Source organism: Diadema antillarum, unplaced genomic scaffold (assembly GCF_040938485.1).
Source record: "Diadema antillarum isolate AM-2024a unplaced genomic scaffold, OU_Dant_1.0 scf00000017, whole genome shotgun sequence".
Lineage (NCBI taxonomy): Eukaryota > Metazoa > Echinodermata > Echinoidea > Diadematoida > Diadematidae > Diadema > Diadema antillarum.
Window position 1 is genome coordinate 3986043 of NW_027270906.1, and position 24355 is coordinate 4010397.

Below are 24355 nucleotides of genomic sequence, written 5' to 3' on the forward strand. Positions count from 1 at the left end.
CATGATTTTTCTTTCTGCGTCAGTGTCTCACAACTTAATGCCAAGTTTTCCGACAGATACGTTACCACATAATCAAAATGCTGAAAAGAAAATGTAAATGTTTTTACAAACAAATCGTTGTGTGCTCATAAACTCCAAAGTTCTATTCTATAAAACCCAGCCACTTTCATATTCTATGCAACAACTTTGAACGTTTATTTTACAAGACGAAGTTAAGATTCAGCATATCAGTTTTTTGCTTTTCAGATTTAGCAGATACGTTACGTATAATTCAGGGCACCCACGGTGACAAATAATGTTATGTAAAACAAAGTGTTCATAAAACAATTCTACATAGAATGACGCTTCCATAAAAAATTAAAGTTATGTTCAAATGAAGAATATTCAGTAGAAATTGCTCTGTAACTTCACCGACAGATTCATTTACGGTACGCCAGATACGTTACCAAACTTTGAAAGAGTAAAAAGTAGTTTATGAAACGCTTCCGAGAAAAGTTTCAGCGTTCTGTTGCATATTTATTCTAGTGTTTTTCAACATATGAAGAACTACTCAAGATTCATTGATAAGTTGAACAATTATTTATTCATTTTCATTAAAAGGGATGAGCCAAATACGTTACCATAGGTCAAACAACTGTTTAGCATATCGAGTTCATAAAGACTGTACCTACTTCCTTCTAAGTGCCTGCAAAAATATATTTTTTAAACCTTGTTTGAATTATCCATCAAAACTTAATGAATATTTATAGTCAGATGGATAAATACATTCAGACGTAAGATGAGAATATTCTGTGAATGAAGAACTCAGCTTTCACATTTGAGGTTCTCTTTCACTACATTTCATAGTTTAAATATTACGTACAATGTGTAAAATGGTTAATTTGGGCTTACATCATTCATTTTTACATCAATTCATGAGGCAAATAATTAAACAGGTGATATTTATTAATTCATACACAACTAAAATTATTACTTATATTTTACCAGATACGTTACCAAAGGTGATTCGATGTTTTTCAATAGTTATTTCCCCAGGAAAGCAATTCATATTTGTTTCCTGTGAAATTCCAGATCGGCTCGTTCCCTTTGCATGATTTGTGGGATTCGAAACTTTATTTGTAAGCGAAATTTGCTAAAAATACAAAGTGAATTTTAAGGTTATATTTCATTTCAGCAAAAAACATATTTCAACCTACCACACAGAAATAATTTCTACCAATTAGCAAGGGATGACAACATCTTTACCTCTTGAAAAACCCCAATATCTTTAGGGGGGACAGATGTCTTTTCCTGAACAGAAATTGGATCAAAACAATAAATTTAATTCAGAGTTAGGAGTCCATTACAACATGTAAATTTGCGGTAACGTATCTGATTGGTGATCAAAAATCATATATGATGCTCTATTTCAATTCATTTTTACTCAATGAATGGCCATCATTTAGAATGTTCCACTTTTTGTTTCGTATTTGACCGGTTTTGAAGTTTCCGAAAACACATCTTTGAATGTATTACTTTGTGGTTGATTTTTCGGTTTTACTCACATGGAATTGAACACTTAATCTGAGAATGGCCCACATATGTACTTGGATATGAACGCACTGAGCAGACGTCATCTAAACATATGCTCACGTGATCGAAGCGCTGTTTGTCATGTGACAAGGCCATTCCAGCTCATCATCGCATCGCTACCCTCGCTGAACGTCCCCGGCCGCGGGCCGTATCACTGCACTAATCGCTGCCACTAGCCGCGCCACACGGGTCTCTATACCCCTACGTGATACGGGAGGTATACTGTGCGTGCGACCAAGCAGGTTCTGGGATCCTGCTGCCAAACATTACTGAGAAGCAGAGTTGGGCAGTCTTTCTCGCTGTTAATTTATCGATCCTCTACCGCTAGGCATCATGGCGTCTGCGTTGTCTCTCGTCTTTCTGTTCCTAGTGATTGCCACTCGGAAGTCGAACGGGGTTCATGCCGAGACGAGACCAAACATTATCATAATGCTGATGGATGATGTAAGTACGGAATCGAATAGATATCTAACACTCACAGGTTGGACATTGAATCTTTGGTGACTTCGTGTAGATTTTGCTTGTCAAAGGCGCATTTTCCGTGGTGCAGCAGTATTTACCTTGATTTACCTTGATGTTGGGCATAAAGTATACTGGACTTATTTGCCCCTCTGCATCCTCTTGAAACTTGCTGCAATTATTATTTGCTCTACTATTCGCATGCGTAGGGCAGTATATCTGACCTTGTCGAAGAGGGCCACCACTTTTGGTAGCTTTGTTTGTGAGGTAGCAATCCTCTGACATTGCTAAGGGAATTTTTAATAGCCGTATTCTGTGAATTGTAAAGATAGAGTGCCAATTTTTGAAAGTTTGTCTTGTGCTATGTAATATAGATGACATACTTGGTGCTGTATTATTGCTCTGTATTTGTGGGTAAACTCGGCTTTTGGGTAAACTCGGCCCCTTGTAAGTTGTAATGGAGTTGTGAGAGGCTGAGTTTACTTAATGTACCATACCAGTAAGCTGAGGTTACCCACAAATATGGTAGTGTGTAATTTTTAAAGGCTTACTTTATTTTAAACAGTGTTCACAGAGGTCATGATTTCAAGTACGGGTACGTGTTTGTGTTTACTGCCTAACTTAAACAATAATTGATACCTTTTCAGTCAGAGTCTGTATGTTTTCTCCACTCCACTCTCTCCAAAGATGGGCTGGGGGGATCTTGGAATATACGGAAACCCTGCCAAGGAAACGCCAAACTTGGATCGTATGGCAGCAGAGGGTGCCATCCTACCAGATTTCTATTCTGGTAACCCGCTGTGTTCACCATGTAAGTCTGAAAACTAGGGTATACCATGAATTTTAGCGTGTCACTGCATAAATTTATTTACATAATGCACTCCCAGTAGTATAAGAATATTATTAGTTATAACGAAATTCTAGTTTCAACAAAGTAAAAATTCAGGCCGAAACATTATCCGCTCTAGGTTTTTCATTATTTAGTTGTTTGGTTATAATGAATTTTCACATGTATGCAAATGAAACCATTGAAAATTGCATCAATTTATAAAATATCATCTTTTCTTCCATGGAAATCAAACTTCAACTCATAAGCTTCAAAATGATACCAAACATGTCAATATTGAGCAAAGATGAAATTTTGCCTTCTGAGGGGACCTTATCTTGGACTTGCCCAATTGTTGATAACCAAATAGGACAACAATTAAAAGGTAGACAGAATTCAACATATTGCCTATTTTGAAGCACAGTGAAAGCGGACATGACGTGTCTCTTTCAGAAAGCATGGGGAATTATATTACTGTCAACATAGTAGCATGTTGAAGGGATGCATGCTTACAAATGCATTTGTATGTGTCTGTATTCTTTGTATGTGTCTCTGTTATATAAAATATATACATGTATATTGTCTTACGTTCCTTGCGTGCGTTTCCCTAGCAAGAACAGGGGATCTTTTCGTTCATATACCTATAGTGTAATTTTATAAATGATACACCTTTCATCATTTTTGTGGTGAGAACAACTTAAAGTGTTTGTTAATCCCCTTTCGTATGAGTCGCCTGCACCTAATTAATACTTTAAATCTGTGGTTTGAATTTATTTTGAAGATTATTATGACTCCCACTTTCTGGCACTAAATTGTACTTTTTTTTATTTTTGGGGGCTTGAAGCCCGCAGGTATACTCGCACGTCTTTGATTCCAGGATTATATCTGTATCATATTTCTCCGTTGTTTGCTGCAAATATTTTTCTGTATCAACGCCTTAGAGCTCCTTGATATAAACACTGTATATATATTTTTTTTTCTTCTTCTTCTTTCTTTCGAAACAATGATACAGTTATAGTAATTTTATCTATTTTGTAAAAAACATATCATTGTGTGTGTGCTCTATTTAAATACTGTACATTATTTTGGGTTGAACCATGATATGGGTGTGTCTGTGCGTGGTTGGAGGTGTGTGTATGTGGTTGAGTGTGTGCACGTGGATGAGTTAGTGTGCGGTGCACGCGTGCGTGTATTGTGTAGTTATTTGAGTTTGTCTGAAGAATATGAGGTATTCATCAATGTCATATGAGCTCCCTCGTGGAGACGTAATGAGCTCCTTTATGGAGACAATATGAGCTCCCTCGTGGAGACTTTATGAGCTCCTTTGTGGAGACAATATGAGCTCCCTCGTGGAGACGATATGAGCTCCCTCGAGGAGACTTGGTATGCATTTAATATTCTTGTTTATATCTCTTTAAGATCTATAATGTTTGTTTTATGTTATAAGTGCTGTCTGGGGCAAATTATTTGTATAGGGCCCCATTTCTCTTTCTCTTTCGATCTTTAAAATAACAACAAATATGTCCTTCAATCCTCATGCTTACATGCTTACATTCAATGAATGCAGCAAGAGCTTCTCTCCTGACTGGCCGTCTTCCGATCCGGAACGGTTTCTACACCACCAATGCCCACGCCCGCAATGGCTACACTCCTCAGATCATCGTGGGTGGGATTGCTGACAGCGAGATTCTTCTCTCGGAACTTCTTCAGACAGCTGGCTACTCCACCAAGATTGTTGGCAAATGGTAATGGAGCTCACCAACCTCCATATTAAAAGCAAGTACTGTGAAAGTGAACACTTAGGAAATTTTCACAGATTTCACTCAACATGAAACCAGCGCAAGAATAAAACCATGATTTTTTTTTTTTTTTTTGCTTATTATATGTAGAACTATTTCATATTTTCATAAAGACTTGCTTTTTCCTGTCTGACATCTTTTTTTGTACAATCTGACCTCTATTATCCAGCCCTCTCTTATTCGGACTTCTTTATTACCCCAATGCCTGCAAGCAGTAAAGGCCAGAAAAAAAATGTTTCAAACACAATTAAAACTCCTACAAAACTCATGGAATTTACCAATATTCCCTATGCTTATAGTAAGATGTTTCATTTACATGACTATGATTTTAAGTAGACAAGCATAAATTAAAATTCTGTTGCGATGTGCACTACTTATGTAGCTACTACTGGGTCGGTAGCCTACTTGCACTTGTTGTTTCTCCCATATGCAGCCAATTGCTTTAATATCCAGAAGGGCGTTGATCCTGACATGGCCGGATAACAGAGGCTCAGGTCAGACTGTATATATATACATTGTAGATACATTTAAAATCTAACACACACTCATGAACATATTCACAAACACACACACACACACAACCAAATATTTCAAAGAGAAGTTTATGCTCTGATAGTTCTTAATTCACTCTGAAGTCAAGCAACTATGCAATTTCCACTGAAAATTTTATGATGAAAAAAATAGTTGCTGTGATTGTTCATAGTAATATCTTTCACCCACCGTGTTCTATTTCTGTAGGCATTTGGGCCATCAACCACAGTTTCATCCTTTAAAGCATGGATTTGATGAGTGGTTTGGCTCCCCCAATTGCCACTTTGGTCCCTACAACGACAAAAACATACCCAACATTCCAGTCTACAAGGATGCAGAGATGGCGGGGCGTTACTACGAGGACTTTGTCATCGACAGAAAGACTGGAGAGTCCAACTTAACTCAGCTTTACATTCAGGTTCATCTCTCTCTCTCATTTGTTTACATTTTATGTCATTATTCATCATTAGATTGGATGAGTTGGAACGTGAACGTTGCACTTGCATCAAAGTGTTTTCTGTCTTGGATTCTCTCAGACTTGCCCCATCTGGTTACCATTTGTCATTGCTTTGAAAAGTATGTCCTGCTTGTAATTAATTAAGAATTTTGAAATCAGAGGTGTCAAATATTTAACTTCAAATATTTGAAATGATGGGAATGTGCAGGTATGCAGTGATAGAACCCATAGTCATAGAGGGGGGCATTTCATGAAGCGTTTTGTCAGATATTTCGTCTGACAAAACGTTAAAAGCTACTGAAATCCTTGCATCTGATTGGCTAAGAGCAAAATTGTCCGACAAGTTGTCGGACAAAAATGCTTCATGAAATGCCCCCCAGATGGTTCTGGGGGGCATTTCATGAAGCGTTTTGTCGGATATTTCGTCTGACAAAATGTTAAAAGCTACTGAAATCCTTGCATCTGATTGGCTGAGAGCAAATTTGTCCGACAAGTTGTCGGACAAAAATGCTTCATGAAATGTCCCCCAGATGTTAAGATCCCACAAACGGATGGTTGTATTAATCAGAGATCAAATCAAAGCAACATATCAGCAAAATTCTCAAAAACTCTTAACAATTTTGCATGGTTCACTTTGCTCGTAACAACCAACTGCATAGAAATTATTGGAGTTTGATGAAATCATGATTCATGAGTCGCTCTTTGATTCAATGATCAGTTGTTTCATTCATATGTTTTATCACATAAGCAAAATAAATATGTAGGGTAGATATTGATGGGAGGTACCTATGCTGTATATCATTGAATGTGAAGAGAATATGTGGTGATTGATTAAATGTTAACAGGTTTTACCCAGTGATGGTCAACAGGACTCAAGGAAATATAAAGTGGACCAAATGAGAATCGTTTTCATTCTCATGTTGTGAAAACAGGGATTGATAGTAGATAGTAGTGTTTTATTGCAAAATTTTGCCATAAGTCATGCTGCCATTTTCTTTTATTGTACTCCTGTCCTCAAAGAGTTTGAATGTTTAGTAGTTTGTTTTGAAAATCAAATAGACGATGCATGTTGACACGTAAAAGTCCGCATTGTCCTCAGAAATAAGCAAAGTGTAATGTTACTATAGTGTGCTCAATGGTTAGCTGTGTAGGACCTGAAATTGCACAGACATCAAATATATTACCTTGGGGATGTTTCATAAAGCTAAAGTTACGAACGACTTAAGAACGACTGGTGATCAGTTCTCGTGCTGAATTATTGAAATCCTGATTAGTATAGCACATCAGAACTGATCACCAGTCGTTTTTAAGTCGTTCGTAACTTTTAAGAACAGCATAATGAAACACCCCCCTTGTAGACTGCAAACAAAAACATAAGCAGAAATGGGAGATTAACCCTTTCTGAGCTAATGAGTCAAATGTGTACAAATTTTACACACAAACCTATGGACAGGAAATAAATGTAGCACACAGAGAGTTAAACTGGGGGGCATTTCATGAAGCGTTTTGTCAGATATTTCGTCTGACAAACTGTTAAAAGCTACTGAAATCCTTGCATCTGATTGGCTGAGAGCAAATTTGTCCCACAAAGTTGTCGGACAAAATGCTTCTGAGGGTTAAACAGAAAGTACCAGGTACTGCATAGAATCCACTTCTAGATCACCATAGCAACTGAAGACTGTCATGTGATGCTGCCACTACTCTGTCATGTGACTTGAATTAAGGCATCACTGAGAGTCGACAAAATAAGCTGCAACAATTGTTCTTTTAGTTCGCTAATCATTCTTGCTTATTGAACTAAATTATGTAATACATTTACGGCATGGAAATAAACAAGAGGATTACCCACACTGGAACACAAATATTATAGTGAAACAAAAATTGTTCAAGTTAAGTGGCTTCTGAGTTGGATTACAAGTCTTCATTCCCCAGACCTTGATCCTAGTTTGTGTAGTATCCGCTTTCATCTTCGGCATATTTGGCTTTAGCTCACCTGATGACTTCTTTACTGTATCCCGACATCAAATGCCAACATTTGTTGAATTTTCTCCCGTTTCTCAGAAAGATTCTGTCTCCCCAACATCCACTTCCAGCTCCTCCAAGTTGGGCAGAGAGAGAGAAAGAGTTCACTTTGTAACAACGTTAACAAATTTGTAGCCTTTTACTAACTCAACTTTCCCCTTGCTCCAAGTCTTCTGGGGTGGAGCGGTATATCAGTTAGGATGATGCACCAGACCCTGTGGAAGAACTGGAACTATTTAGGATGTTTTGTGAAGTTGTCTGATTCGTAGAACTTGTGCATCTTAACTTTGTTCATCCACCGTGTTCTCTTTAACCCTCTGACTCTTAAACAGTATCTCACTGAACAATTTTGTCTTATCAGAGAAAAGCATCGGATGCCTTACAAAAATTGGTACATTTTGGCTTAAATGTTTTTACCTCTTCATGCTGGGGGAGATGAATTAAATTTCACTGAGATGTTTTCAATTTTAATTTCCAAAGGTGAGAAAAATGCCTGCTACTGGCTTTTGTTATCATTGAACTACTATACCCAGGTTAAAGTCACCAATATCTCATTTAGCCTATTTTTGGTATTTATTACCTCTGCCAAGGGAGGAGGTTATGTTTTCATTACCGTTTGTTTGTTTGTCCATATGCAAAATAATTCAAGTTGTGAACGCATTGCGATGAATGACATCAATGACACAAGTAACAGATGATTAAATTTTGGTTGTAATCCAGAAGTTTTTATGGATTTTATGAAGGATTTTTTATATTTTGGCAGGTAAGGGTCTGTGAACTTGGGAGTTCAAGCTGCCCATTTTTTAGGTTTTCATACGCACACTACAGTGCGTGCTCTAGTTTCTGTGAGGGCGAGGCGCACCGCGCAACTGGAAGTTGACGACTTAACAAAAGAGTTCTATATTGTGAAATCGGGCAACTTTCAGCATGCATACATATGGGTGGAAATCACTGATCTCTAGTGGAAGAACAAGATCATTGGTGGAAATTAGCTGCTTGGCAGAGGTCTGTGGTCTCAGAGTGCTTCTCTAGTTTTTCGGTTTTGATAGATTCACAACTTTTTTTCGCGGCACTGGTCCCCATGCATTGCATGAGTCATTCTCTCCTTATCTTTCTCTCTACTAAGAGTATGACCACGAGAGACTGGAGACTTGAGTGGGTGAATCTCTCTCTTCCAGTCCAGTGTGAACATACCCTGTCTTTGTCTTTAAAAACACATTACTAACGATTCTCCATCACTGTGTTATGAGATGGAACTTTCACATGAATAATACAATCCATCACATCATGACAGATTGCATCTTTTTACTATTTTTTTTTGTCACTGACAGGAAGGGCTAAGTTTTATAGAAAAGTCATCTGCTTCTAAGCAGCCATTTCTATTATACTGGACTCCTGACGCAACCCATGAGCCTGTGTATGCCTCCACTGCCTTCCTTGGAGGCAGCCAGCGAGGTCTCTATGGCGACGCTGTGAGGGAACTGGACCACGGCGTCGGACAGATCTTAGACAAAGTCCGTCAGCTGGGCATTGCCAATAACACTTTTGTGCTGTTCTCCTCAGACAATGGGGGCGCCACATACGCTGGAGAGATGGGTGAGAATTGGGGGCATCATTGGATCCCAGGAGGCGCTTGTTTATGATGGGATATCTAACTCCTGCTTCGCTAATATCTAAACCTCACTCTCTCATATTTTCCTCTCCTCATATTTCCTTATTGCACAACTTCACCTCCAGATTCGCTTCATTGCCTTTGTGCAGCAAATTACCACCAACATAGTTCTCGTGATTGTATTCCAAAATCCATCCTTTAGAAAGCTTCTGCCTTGTACTCAAAATTGTCTTGCTCTTCGTTTGTCTTGTATCCATGTGGGCTTGGCACTAATCATCTCATTTCCTACATGTGATTGCTTGTCAAACTGTGACTGTATCACCAACACTTCTGCTTCTTCAATGAGCCTTCATTTATTATTGTGATCGTCACTTGCCTAGTCTATTAGGCAGTTGCCCAGAGCGTTACCTAATTCTTTTACCAAATATGATTTCAAAATCGCCCAAGGAGGAGATGGACGTGGAACAGTCTGGGAGACAGAAAATTTGACCAAATCAGTTTTAACCTCACACAGAAGACATTCCAATGTCAATTCATTCCACAAAGTCACAGGATTTGACCACCTTGGGTGGTGAGACTCCACCTTCTTAGGGTTAAAAGAAAGTGACAACAAAGGATTTGATTTGTAATTCTTAACCCGTTGAGGACGAGTCCCAAGTATACTCGGGCAGGTGTCTATGGGAAATGCGTGTTGTAGCAAAATCAGTCCATCCTCAATGGGTTAAAAGGAATCCATGGCAACCTCTAAGAAGATGGGGATACCTCCAAACAATATCTTACAACAGGTAAAGGGGAATTGATTAAGCAGGTTCTTGTATTTGTGATTTTGCATCTCGTAGGAAGCAATCAGTTTCATTGAAAAGAGTGCTGAAGGGCAGGAGCCATTTTTCTTGTACTGGGCCCCCGATGCAACCCATGGGCCCCACTATGCCTCGCGAGCCTACTTGGGCACGAGTCAGCGAGGGCTGTATGGTGACGCTGTACGAGAGCTGGATAACGGTGTGGGTAGCATTCTTGAGACCCTGCAGAGAAATCAGATGACAAACAATACCTTTGTCCTCTTTACTTCTGATAATGGAGCTCCCCTGAATGATCGTAATGGTAAGACAAAACAGCAAAAATTATTTCTCACTTCAGAAGTATCCAGAGTCAGTCTTTTCTATGAATTAGAAACATGAAATCAAAATTTGATAATAAAAAATAAGTACTTACACTGAAATCTTCAAGCACAAAAGCTGTTCGACAAATTGTTGCCCATTTTATGGGGGCAAGTCTTGCCACCCCTGCTGTCTTGTCATGTGTTGTGGCTGCACATCCGTTTTTGTTTTATTGTGTGCACGCTTGCTGGCCTTTTCCATGCCTTTCCATATTGTGTCATTCCCTATGTCATCTTTATTCATCCACCACAAAGCCTAAGAAGACAGCCGTCATAGCTTTGACTTGCACAACATCTCATTGTTCTGCACACAGATCATTGAATTTTTCAAAATGTATTCAGATAGAAAAGACCTATACCTTTGCATCAAAATACCAGTGTGTTGCTAATCACCAAATTATAATTGCCTTAACCCTAACTTACCTTTGCTATTTAGCGAGCTTGAATTCCTGGGGGGGGGGGGCCCATCAAGGCCCCCCCTTCAGATCTCGGCCGTTGATCGCGCGATCGCCGCAAGATATTGCATGAAGATAAAGCCGGATGTAATCTACAAGACTGTTAAGTTATATTTACCAAAAATTTGCATTTTCTATTTTAAATTAATTAATTATGCAAATATATGCAAAAACCCTCATTTTCGTCTGTAATTGGCTTATAAAAGCTTATGTAATGCTGATTTTTTTGTGTAAATATTCCTAGTGACATTCCTAACATTTGTGCGTAAAAAAATTCAGTATCAAAATTAATTTCTTATATTTTTTATTGTTTTATCAATTTTTTATGTATTTCTGTGTTTTTTCGAACTTTTGTTTTTGTTGTTTTTTCAGCAGAATTTGTCATACAAATTTTTTGAAGCATAATTATGCTAAAATAAATTGATTTCAGCCATCAAAATTAAAGATATGAATCTTTATATGAATTAATTGAAAAAACAATTTGTATTGACTTTGTACACAAAATCACGTTTTTGAGCAATTTTGGGGTTGACAAAATTTTTTTGAAGGGGCGTGACTTCTGAACGGTATGCTTGGGCACGACAAATTTGATCTCAAAAGTTGCGCGAGACTTGAAAGTAAAAAGTCAGCGAGCGGCGCGGTCAAAAAAATTTGCGCGCCGGGATGGTCGCGGAAATTCGTCGAGGGGGGGGGGCATTATGCCCCCCCCCCCCAGGTAAGTTAGGGTGAAGGGGGAAGGGATTGCAGTTCTTAAAATCATAATTTAAAAAAACATAACTTTTATCAATTTTTGTGTATAAGCCAGTGGGAGGTAATGGCATCATTGCCTCATTTAATTTGCATACACGCTTTTCACTAATATTTCTATTACATAAATACACTTGAAACTGGAAGTCCATTACAGTATTCTCTTCCATCGGAATTAATGACACTTCCACATGGTTTGTTTTGTTTTATGTTGGTCAATTTGAGCAAAGAGTAGTGGTGTATTCAAAGTAAATTCAATGATAGAACACTTCATGAAGGAGACCTTGACCTTGGTGTGTCTCATGTCAAGGGTCACAATCGAAATAGAATTTCCAAAATTTTTCCTGTTATTTACATAAATCCGTTGAAAATAGAATGGAAAGAATGATGAAGATTTTTTTTCAAAGTACAAGAAATGTCTGTTATATTCAGTGATATGTGTCTGATTTTCAGATATGAATGATTTTCATGCTTGAGTGTTATCAATGTGATGAACCTCTTTAGAAATAAAAAGCACAAATTAGCCAGCTGTTTTCCTGTTAAATGAAATGAAACTCATAATGAGTGTAATATATCTGGCATGACATGTACATTTAAGAAAGTTATGACTGTGATTGAAGAACTCTTCAACAAACTGAGTCCTCAGATTAATGGTTAGTATTTTAATTTCATTTGATCCAAGGTGGAGATAATGGCCCATTTCTGTGTGGGAAGGAGACAACGTATGAAGGGGGAATGAGAGAACCGACAATAGCGTGGTGGCCTGGTCATATCAAACCAGGGACTGTGAGTACATCATGCATCAGAAGTGTTACTTAGGGCATATCTCCGAGTTGGTGACAGAATCTGTGATTCTGTCTGTCATGCTGTGTGTGTCCCTGGGTGTGTTGTTCTAGAGCTGTCGTATGTGACTTACTGCCTTTAGTGCACATGGATAAACCCCTGCGTTTCAGGGTTAAACTCAATTACCAAGGAAAGTCTTTTATGCTGCAAATTATGGGATCTTTTAATCACTGCTAAATGGATATTAACTAACATTTGCTTTTTCATTATCATTGATTGAGACAAGAATGAAGTTGGGTAGATGTGTGATAGATTTGTTCTTTATCATGTGTTTATTCATGTTTCAATTTTTTGTGTGTAACTGAATTGCTATCGTCGTATTGTTGCCATGGTAACATTATCCTCTTTGCAATATTGTATATCAGTTGATATTTGATATGAGGATCGAGCATATACATGCATTATGTTCCATATGTTCCCCTGTATCTATATCATGCACTCATGCATCTTTGGACAAGATATTTTACCCACAATGTCCTTCGTGGAGGATATTCATTAAAAGGTCCCTAGCAATACTGGAGAAATGACAAAGTTAGAGTCATAGTCGAGACCAATCTTCTTTTACTATTCATTGTTCTTGAAAACTGATTTGTATATTTTCAGGTAACTCATCAAATTGGCAGCGTCATGGATCTCTTCACCACCTCATTAAGTCTGGCTGGACTCCAGCCTCCTAGTGACCGCATCATTGATGGTCAGAGCCTTCTACCGGCCCTTCTGAATGGTGATGTGGATGCAAATAAAACCATGTTCTATTACCGTGGCGACGAGATGATGGCGGTCAGACGGGGTCTCTACAAGGCTCACTACTGGACCTGGACCAACTCCATCTCAGAGTTCTTGAGTGTGAGTGAAGGAGTTTAGTCTTCCTGCCAATCTTTGATTTCAATTTCCTGTGTGCGCTTCAGGCTTCCTGGCCAGTCAGCTACCTAAATATGATTTCAAAACTAATTTTGTTCATTTATCTTTTGAATATCATGATTATGATAGTGTTATTTGAATAGTTATACCTGTAGTATTTAAAAAGTTGTATGCATTTATTTGTTGTTTTTGGTTTTTTGCAATGGCTCCTCAGTAGATAGATATTTTTTACTTCATGAAAGTAACCAGTGTTCTTGGCATTAAGGAAAAAAATATGACCATAATGGTTTGATGACCACCCATCATCATAACCTAATGCACCGGTATGGAAATTTGATGATGATTTCAAATTCACTGTCTGTAGATTTAGTTCTCCTGAAAAGATGAATGTAAATTGAATGTCTGACAGGTAGGCTGAAGTGTGAAAAACATTTGTCATTTAATGTAAAGAACAAATCCAAACCACTGTCACTGCATTTGGAATGAATGTTATGTATACCTGTACTTGCCTGTACTTGGTTGATTCTGACTACCAACAAACCTTTTACCCTCCTATTTACTGGAAAGAAAAGGAAAACTGTCACTAGTGTTTATTCTAGATAATCTAATCAGTCATGTTCAGTATGATTTATAATAAATCTGTTTTAATCATGAATCCTTTCTCCAGGGTGTCAATTTCTGTCAGGGCCAAAATGTGACCGGAGTAATGACCCACGCCCAGGTCAACCACACCCTGTCACCTCTCCTCTTTCACCTTGGGCGGGACCCAGGGGAAAAACATCCCATCAAGTGAGTTTCATTCCTCTCTGGAGCTTTTGCCAAAAGTTTTTGGTATGTCTCTCATTATTGGACACTTTGGTTGATGTACTGTTGGTGTATGATACTTAATACCACACACATCTTTTCATATGAAATAGAGATGGGTAAATACATGAATATAAAGATAGAAATAATGTTACATATATGACTACCAGTATATAATATAAGTGTTGCTTATGCTTCTAGTCTTTGAAAGGTAAAATGCATTATTTCATGAGGGCTACTAGTCATTCATTCTCAGCTATTGCATCAATGATTCACATGGAGAGTAAGATTACGTAGATGATGACAGACATGGACTTGAACACGCAGAACATTTCATTCGAGAAAATTAAAACGACATTGAGAAACTTATCTCCTACCTAAAATCATATTTTAACCATATAGGGACATAGAATTTTGTATGTTCTCAGTAACAGATGTTATCATCTCTTACTTGCTGATTCTGTAGGTTAGTCAAAATAATGTAATGATGCATTATTTCATGCATGTTTATCCAATTCACTATCCTCTAATTCAGGTGGGCTTGTAATACAGTGCACTCCTGTTATAACGAACACGGTTATAATGAATAATGAAATTCTGGTTACAAAGAAGTAAGAATTAAGGCGGCAGCACTATCCAGTCTATGTATCTTTGTTGTTTATTGTTCATTTATAATGAAATTTTGATATAATGAAAGAAAACTGCTGGTCCCGTGGATTTCGTTTTAACGGGAGTCCACTGTAGTAGAACATAAATATTATATTCATGTATGCTGCTGTCCATGGTCTATTTTCATTTTATGTACAACTTGAAATTATATATGCCTGCATGTTACCACAACGGGAATATCACTTGACTTATGCAGGAACACCACGGCGGAATACAAGCAGATGATGCCTGGGATCATGCAGGTGGTCGACGATCACAAGTCGAGACTCGTCCCAGGGACTCCGCAGCTCAATATGTGTGACAATGCAGTCATGGTAAGTTTTAGTTAAAGACTTGGTAGCGTGGGGATACTATGGCGTAAGTAGACTGGCCTGGCTCGAATATATTCAAAAATCCTCATTATGAATTGTGTACAGCTTTTTTACTGATTCTTTTTTGTGGAAATATAACTGTCCTGATATATGTGTTCATGAGCAAACTGTTTTTCCCCACTTGTAAAGTACTGAGGTGATTCATGATCATTTTTAATGTTCAAATGTGTTTTGTGTGTCAAAATTTATACAAAATTTGCCTACATTTCTTTTTTTAAAAATCAGGCCATTTTGTATACACTTTTAATACTTATGTGTACCTATTCAACATAAACCCATTAATTTTGTACCGCTGAGGTGGAATTGATTTTTATGCCTCCGCCACGAAGTGCCGCCGGAGGCATTATTTTTTCGGGTTGTCCGTCCTTCCGTCCGTCTGTAATGAATTTTGTGGACAGCAAGGTTAAATGTAACTATTTTCCCCAAAAATTGGTTTGAGGTATCCTAATGAGACTTGGTGTGTGTATGCATGAGTGGACGAAGTTGAGCCAAATAACTTTTGGGTGCTCAAGGTCAAGGTTAAATGCTTAAAATTTCACTATTTTCCCCATATCTATGCAATGCCTAAAGGTTTTTTCTTGAAACTTGAGTGTATACATGCAATTTGTTAAAATACCAAATAAAGGTTATCCAGAGAGAGTTTTGAGTCATGAGGTCAAAGGTCAGTGGTCTAATTAAAATGTTAAAATTTCACTTTTTTTCTCCATATCTGGGAAATGGTTCAAAGTGCGATCTTCATAATGGAACTTAGTACGAATGCATGTACTGACTAGCAGTGATTATCTGGGGAATGTAGGGGTCATGGGTCAAAGGTCAAGGTCAACTCCTCAAAATATCACTTTTTCCCTCATATTTAAATGCAATACTTGCCAGATTTTTCTTGAAACTACTTGTATTACCCAATAGAGATTCTCTGGAAAGTTTCTTGCCCAAAGGTCAAGTGAAAGTGCTGAATTTTACTTCTTTTTTCCATATCTCGAAAGTGACTTAAGGTATCATCATGAAACTTAGTACATATTTATGCATGTTCTACCTGACAGCGATTCTCTCAGGAATTTTAGGGTCATAGGGTGAAAGGTCCAGGGTCAAAGGCCAAGTTAAAATGCAAAAATTTTACTATTTGATACTGAAATTACACTCTTTCTCCATACCTTGAAAGGTACTCAATGCATAGACTTATAAAACGGTCAAAAGTCAAGTAAAGATCCTCAAATCCCCAAATACCTGCACTCTTAGGCAGTATAGCATCCATCCAATTAAACCTAGTGCAAGGAAAGTGAACATTCAACACATTTGTGACAAAGCTGTCATTCTAATATTTTGCCAATTATGTGAAACTGTCATCACACATTGTCAAGATGTTGTACAATAGACCTATTAGGAGAACCATGTATTATGGCGGAGGCATATCAGTCGCCATAGCGACATTTCTAGTTTGTTTTGTTTTGACAAAAAGTGAAGGTACTGAAGAACTTGATATGTAATGATTATAGTTCTTAACTATGTAAAGTATTATGGGATAATACTTTTTGCCACTATGTACTCTGTAGTAAATATGCAAATAAACACAAAGAAATCAGTTTCTCTTGAGGTGGTATCCCATTCAATCTCTGCCACATTCTGCTTTAATACATCACAGAACTGGTCACCTCCGGGATGTGAGAAGCTCAACAAATGTCTGAAGGGACCTGCATCCAACCCTAAAAAATGTGTGTGGCCCCACTAGTGGGGATCACAGGTCACATACCCCCTCCCCCCCACACACACACACACATAAGCTGCAGTCACACTAGCAAAATATCCCGAAGTTTAAGATCACAATCTTTAAGATCTCAATCTTTTGCCAGCATGGCCACAAACTTCCCGCGAAACTTCATGCGAAATTTCTCACGAAACTTCCTACTCAAACTGATATTTCCCCCATCCCTGCCAAACTTCTCGATATTTTGCCAGGGTGAATGCTAGCAACTGAAACTTCACGAAGTTTGTCGAGTGACTAGTCCACCATCTGTTTCTGAAGTGCGTGGTCATTGTAATGTATAGGTGTGCAATATTACATCACAATCACCAGCTGTCAGACGGTGCACTATTTCTTCTTCCTTGCATACGCTCATTAATGACTCAAATTTCAAGAACTTATTTGTTGTAGGATCAAGAGGTTGGGCTTTCCATGTGGACGGATGACCAAAGATCGCGAAGACTTCGCGATCCTAAACTTCGCAATCGTTTGCCAGTGTTACCACGGCTACAGAGTGTGTTTGACGTTTTCATTCCATGGGTCAGAATTCATTAGATTCACAGCACAAACAGTATGATGTGCAATCCATTCCGTGAAGGGGTCAGAGGATGTAAAATTTAAAGGCTACATGACTTGATCAGCAATTTGCTCTTGAGGTCAAAGGTCACGAGAATACATCACATGTGGTGTTAAGTGCAATTCAGTCCAAGGGTCAGTAATCCTCAATGGAAAAAAAATATATTATAAAAGTGTCATGCCAGTAGTCATTTCAGAAATATAAAAATGTAACTAAATTTCTCAAAAGTTTTCCTGTACAGTATGCAGGGCGAGGGTAGGCTGAAACTTGGGTCTAGTTTTAGATGGTGTGAAATTTACCAGGCGCATCAGAAGGAGCCTAGAGTTAGCCTGAAGTAAACTCTGCTTCTACTTACATCCAATCTTGGTGCCATAGTCACAGATTGTATGCATAGAACACAAGGACAGAGCATAAAGTGCCCAAGGGCAGATTGTATGTGGCTCAATGAGAACAGTGGATTGTCAGCCAGCCAAGATGGATTGGTTCCAGTATGTCCTAGCTTAGTTTGTCTAGCCCAGTGATGGGGACATCAGGCACAAAGTTTCATGATTGTATGAAGAGCATTTTTTGAAAAATTGAAAAAATCGGACGGACGCGTACGCGCGCGCGCGCATATACGCACGCACAGCTCATGTGCAATTGAAATTTCCAGTTTTTTTCACTTTGATCGGATGTCTGAAATGTTAAGGAATATTTATACCAAGTTTCAAATCAATCCGACTCAATATGACGTCATACGGGCCCGTCAAAGTTGAAATTCCGCGCGCGCGTCAATGGCGATATACAGTGCAACTATGCCAAAAAAACTGCCAATTTTAAATCCGATTTTACTCGTCAGGATGGACGGTGACCCCCCATTTTCTGTACATATTTTGAAAGCTGATGAGTTGTACATGTCATTTCATGGGGTGGCAATGCTGACAAAATGATTAAAAGATATCAAATTTCTTAATAAAGTAAAAAAAAGTAAATTTTCAAAATGACGTCATCAAATTTCAAGTTCATTCGAGCATATCTCACTAGTCCTTTGTCAATTTTCACCCAGATTTCAGTATGATGTAGCTTATTTAATGTTCTTTCAAACATAAAATTACAATATTTTGATTGGATAACGGTATCACCTCGTAAAAATGGATTAAAAGTAATCTTGTCAAATTTGACCAGTTTACGTGTTATCTCTATGGGAGTGCAGTTTTTCTGGAAATGAAAATTGACATGACTATCTTTATCGAGCACTAGCTCACTTAAGCTTCGGTAAATTTCTCCCAGATTTTAATATGTTGTAGCTGAGACTTTACGCTACCGTAAGTGTGCCCTTTGTTTTTTCATACGATGTCAGAATCACGTCAAAAAATTGGGTTGAAATTCAGGCTTATCTTCGATGTATTGAGATATTTCTTTCTTTCTGCAACTTTCTTTGCAATAACTCAAGAAAAACGGCCTCTATCACTTCTATATTTTGCACATGTTTAGTTCATGTCACGTGAATTATTTCATAAAATAACAACTACTTGATCGGACACCATCTTGGGTATGTAAATTAGGGTCAAAGGTCATAAGTGTTTCACCCTGTATCTTAGTGAATACATGTCCTATCTTTCCCATATTTTGCATACGCAAAGACCATGTTACAAGGATCATTTCACAAAATAACCACTTTTTACTCAGATGCCATCTTGTCTGTACAATTTGAGGTCAAAGGTCATATGTACTTCTTTTTGTATCTTCGTTATGACGTGTTATCTCTATGGGAGGGAATTTTCTTTAATGTGAAAATTGACATGATTGTCTTTATCGAGCACTAGCTCACTTACCCTTCGGTGAATTTCTCCCAGATTTTAATATGTTGTAGCTGAGACTTTGCGCTATCGTTTTATTTCCTTTGTTTTTTCATACGATGTCGGGATGACGATAAAAATTGGTTGAAATTAAAGCTTATCTTCTATGTATTGAGATATTTCTTTCTTTCTGCAACTTTCTTTGCAATAACTCAAGAAAAAACACGCCCTATCACCCCCATATTTTGCACATGTTTAGTTCATGTCTCGTACATTATTTTCAAAAATACTTTTATCACTTTCTTTTTTTCTTTTTTTCATGGGAAGCTGCCATGCTACAAATTCAAATTCTTCCCTCCAATCAGTGCCTTATTTCAGTATTGCTAGAGTTTTTTTAGAATGCAATGATTGAGATTTGTTTGGTAAAGAAAAGAAAAAGAACAAATTTAATATACATGTATGTATGTTTATACACAGATTAGGATATATATATTTTCACACTAGAACATTGAATAAATTGTGGTGACTTAAGCACCTTTCAATAGTCCTGTGGATATTGTACAGTAACTAAATATCTGGGTTTATTTGCATAGCAGAGGTTTAATGATGTTCAGATAGAGATTGTGACAGTTTCATTCCAGCAATTTTCCCTCATGTGTATAGTGATTAGTACTGTAAGAAACTTTTTAACAGTATGTGAGCACAGTTGTGCGACTGGCTCTGCTAGGGTCTTTCAGTGCTGGAGAACTTATGCCCTGAAATAGAATATGAGGTTTTTTTTGTAGCAAATTGATATCAAAATCATTGGTATAGCATTATATATATGTGTGTATATATATATATATATATATATATATATATATATATATATATATATATGCTGTGGCTTAAATTTCATGGCTTGTGTAAATAAAAGTATACATGGACTTGTATTTGTTCATTTGGGAGATAGATATTTAACAGGTGCCGATTATTGCACCATGGATGATACCACAACAGCTGTACAACTGTATTATAATTTAAAGGGTCATAACACTGATATTATTAGGCATGGGTAATCATACAATGTATTTATCAGGGAATCTCCAGAAAAGTCTGGCCTACAGGTTTCTTAGAGGGCAATTCCTGACCAGTCATAAGTTAGTCTAAAAAAGGGAATATAATTTTATAAGTACAACAGCAAAGTTTGATTAAAATTGCATCAAGGTTAAGGAAGTTATGAAATTGTAATCTGTCACTAATTCATGTGAAACAGCCTTTAACATTCAATATGAATATGCAAATGAGTGAAATTATGTCATCATCTGACAACTTGTGGTATATGCTTTTTACACAGTATCTTGATATTTCCAGTTGGTATGTTTTCTATTCAAATGCAATTATGCCACAGTCTCAACTTCTGGTATGTGTTACTGATCGTCATTTTAAACTTATTTGTCCAGGAATATTACATTTTGTTTTGTACATATTTACAGTAGAAAACTGGAATTTCCATGATTTTTTTCTGTGTATAATCAATGGAAAATTAATTGTGAGGTGATGAAATCGTCAGTTTTTGCATTTGCACATTCATATCAAATGTCGTAGGACTGTTTGTCAGAATTATGCAAAACTTCACAATATCATGAAGCCTCTGATTTTCATCTAATTTTGATTGAATTTTCACTGTTGTGCTCATAATATTTGACCCTTTCTGTTCAGACAACGTTTAAGTGGTCCAGAATTCCCCTTTGATGACTTTGCTTGTACTCGGTGTCAAAAAGGATGACGAAAAACAAACTTGTGCATGTATGGCGTGTTCTGTGTAGAATAATTATTTATCAACTTTGATTATAGATTTTAATGACAAATTTGATGTGTGCTCTCAACAATGATGATGTGCAGCTTTAAGCAGCTTCCATTACTTGTGAAGTTCCATGCTGATGTAATTATGTAGTGGAGGCGACTCGTGTTATATAAAAAGTCCTTGCGACTGACTTTTTTTCATTATATCAGAATTTCCTTACAGCCAAACATTGAAGTATATAGACATATAAAGATGATAATTTTGGACCTGATTTTTTACTACGTTGTATCAACAATTTTGTTATAACTGTGTTTGTTATAACGGGAGTGCACTGAACCTACCAGTGTTTGTTGATGTTATTGTTTCCTTCTGTTTCTCGTACCAAATGTTTGTCAATCTTTTCATGCTTAGATATTGTATCAAAGAATGTAAAATTTGATATATCCATGTATTCCCTGAAACCTTGAAATAGTGTTTGTATGATGAAAAGGGAAAAATGATGGAATAAGAAATATCTGTACTATTTTCTAGTCAGTTTTGAAATACATTTTATGTGGCCACAAAGCTGAACAGGAAATACATTTGCTGAAGTATCTATTAAAAGTGGGAATGCATATGATATCTGTGTATCTATTTAATTAACTTTCACTCACAATCAGGAGAATGGTATTGCTGCACAAAGCGTTTCGGGTATATTGTCTCTATGACAGACTGTTGAGTCACATGAATGTTATTTGTTTTGAAATGCACAAAAGTCATCTGCAGGTGTCTGATGAAATATACAGTCCATGTACAAGTGTCATGAGTATGATATGCCACGGTACGTTCCTGTGCAGATATATTTTTATGATACTGATGACATTGTCATGGTTGAGGTATGAGTTTTCTTCAATTTGTCTGCCCTGTCTACAAAATTAAATTAAATTTGTAAGATCGCAACTGCTGATATGCATATTCAATATGTTGTGGGGGAAAAAGAAACCAGAGGGACTCGAACCTATGATCTACTTTTTTTCCGGGCAGCAAAACAACCACCAGACTATTCCTGGTTGCTAGCAGTGACACAATGAACTTGGAACAAATACCCAAGCTCCAAAATTCCGGCATTGTTATGTTAAGTAGTCCGAGGCGGACAAGGCATTTGTCGCTGCCCAGAAAGCAGTAGATGACAGGTTCGATTCCCGCTGGTTCCCTGTTTTCCTGACATGTTTATCAAAAATGTAAATTAGCAATAATATTGCAATCTTACAAATTTCATTTGTATAGAGGGCAGACAAGTTGAAGAACATCCATACCTCATATCCTCACATCTTTGCTTAAAAATCTCTTGTTTTCATTTAATGTCATGGTTATGTGAATCAAGGATTAATAAAGGATGTGTTTTAAAAAGGATTGATAAAGGATGAATAAGTGGTTGATAAAGGATACTACAAGTTTCACTGATCTGTACATTATTTTGTCATGATTCTGAGTATTATTTTTAATATTATTATCAAACACAGTACACACAACATTGATGGCTGTCATACAGTGTACAGCTGTACCAAAATGTGCAGCTGTATTAGGGACAAACTTTTTCATCGGAGGGAAGGGAACATAAAAGAATATGTATATTACTGTTAGGGTGAGAGCATAGATACACGCAGGAGCGCACTGAAGTAATGGACTTCCAGTATGCAGAAATTCTTGTTTCTATTAGGATTACCAGGTATGCCGCTTGACTACATGAGCTTAGCAAAATTGCATCAAAGAAGTTTCGATTTACATTCACAATTTCCAACAATCCCCCCCCCTCTCTCTCTCTCTCTCTCTGTAAGGGGAAAAGAAAAAGATAGCTACATTTTGTGCAATCACAACATAATAGCATGCAATGCATCGTCAGGTTTACTATATAGGTACCGAATTGGGCTTATCTTTGTCTGATGCTATTACTGTAAAGCCTGAATGTGCCAACTTGAATTGATGATGTTCGTCCTTCGCTGGCGAAGACGACCATATACAAGTTAAATTAACTTAATTAAATTAACTTGAATTAATGAGTGTGACAAGCGCACACAGACAAAATCTTTTGCCATAGGGGATTTTTCCATGATTGCCTCTAAAACTGATGAAGACACATTTCAACGTCATTAATCGGAGTTGAGTGTATGGATGAAAATACACTAGAAACAATGTACTAGTATATGTTCGTTTGTATAGGGCCTGTAATTTGGGGTTGTGGGTGATGTGATATGCTGTGTGCGTGATATTTGTGTAACATTTCCCGCTATGGATAGCTGTATTCGGTCTACGTTATCTGTGTCTTTTCAGTACTCTGTTTTGTAAGTGTCCATGTATCGATGCGACGTTTTCACTCTACTCCCCTCGCTGCTGTATATGGCTGATAGTCTGGCGGCCTGTAACTCTGTTCGGCTGTCTGGCTGGCTGTTTCTCCCCTTCTCTCTCTCTCTCTCTCTCTCTCTCTCTCTCTCCTGCAGTATAAATGTATTTCACCTGAGAGTCATTAGCATAGGCCTATTTTCGGTTTGATGAGAGTCGAAAAAAACCCTTTGATTGTTCTGTTGCTTTATCCATACATGTATAGTTCCATCAGATAATCCAAAGCATATATTTTTCAAAATAATTTTCATTTATGCCACACCAATCTCTTTAGAACCTGTATCGATACATATTTGACATATTGGATTACTGACATTGTGAAATACTGAAGAAAATTGGAATGTTAATCATACATCTGTCATAGATATACTAATGATACATTATTTTGTATGATATACATGTATATATACATCGGACATACGTATATCATTTTTGTATGACGCCATACATGATAATGGTCTTCGTCAGCTTTGACCTGAGGTCGAAAGCTTCTATCAACAGCCGGCATCGTGTGACATCAACTGTCTTCATTATTGTCTCAATTATATCATACTTCCCAAGATGTCAGAAGCGTTCGGTAAAAATATCACCATCATCGCACTACATGTATATATATTTTTTATTTCATTTTATTTTTATTTATTCATTTATTTTTTTAATTTATTTATTCATTTATTTTATTTATTTATTCATTTATTATTATTATTATTATTATTATTATTATTTCTTTTTTTTTTTGGGGGGGGGGGGGAACTGTTATCTACACCTGCTCCTCTCCCCCACCCTTCCCTTTCATCAACTTCCTACGACTTATACATGCAGGGCTCGACATTAGCTGTGGCCGGTGGTCCGGTGCCTCTCAAAATTGATGCCAGACCACCAAATTGAAAAAAAGAAAAAAGAAAAAAGAGAT

The 24355-nt window shown here is 37.3% G+C and overlaps 1 protein-coding gene across 2 annotated transcripts; it reads left to right on the forward strand.

The window, feature by feature from the left end:
- Nucleotides 1-1708: 1708 nt before the first annotated feature.
- On the forward strand, nucleotides 1709-17787 carry LOC139726623 (N-acetylgalactosamine-6-sulfatase-like). 2 transcript variants are annotated; one of them, XM_071637616.1, is made up of 10 exons: nucleotides 1709-2016; nucleotides 2719-2842; nucleotides 4425-4602; nucleotides 5395-5605; nucleotides 8998-9262; nucleotides 12319-12422; nucleotides 13083-13325; nucleotides 14008-14129; nucleotides 15010-15127; nucleotides 16824-17787. In XM_071637616.1, the coding sequence occupies exons 1-10, from the start codon at nucleotides 1906-1908 to the stop codon at nucleotides 16908-16910; spliced, it is 1563 nt and encodes a 520-aa protein (XP_071493717.1). In that variant the 5' UTR covers nucleotides 1709-1905; the 3' UTR covers nucleotides 16911-17787. The 2 variants fall into 2 exon arrangements, with proteins under 2 accessions (XP_071493717.1, XP_071493724.1); XM_071637623.1 differs by lacking the exon at nucleotides 8998-9262 and adding an exon at nucleotides 10118-10379.
- The last annotated feature ends 6568 nt before the right edge of the window (nucleotides 17788-24355 follow it).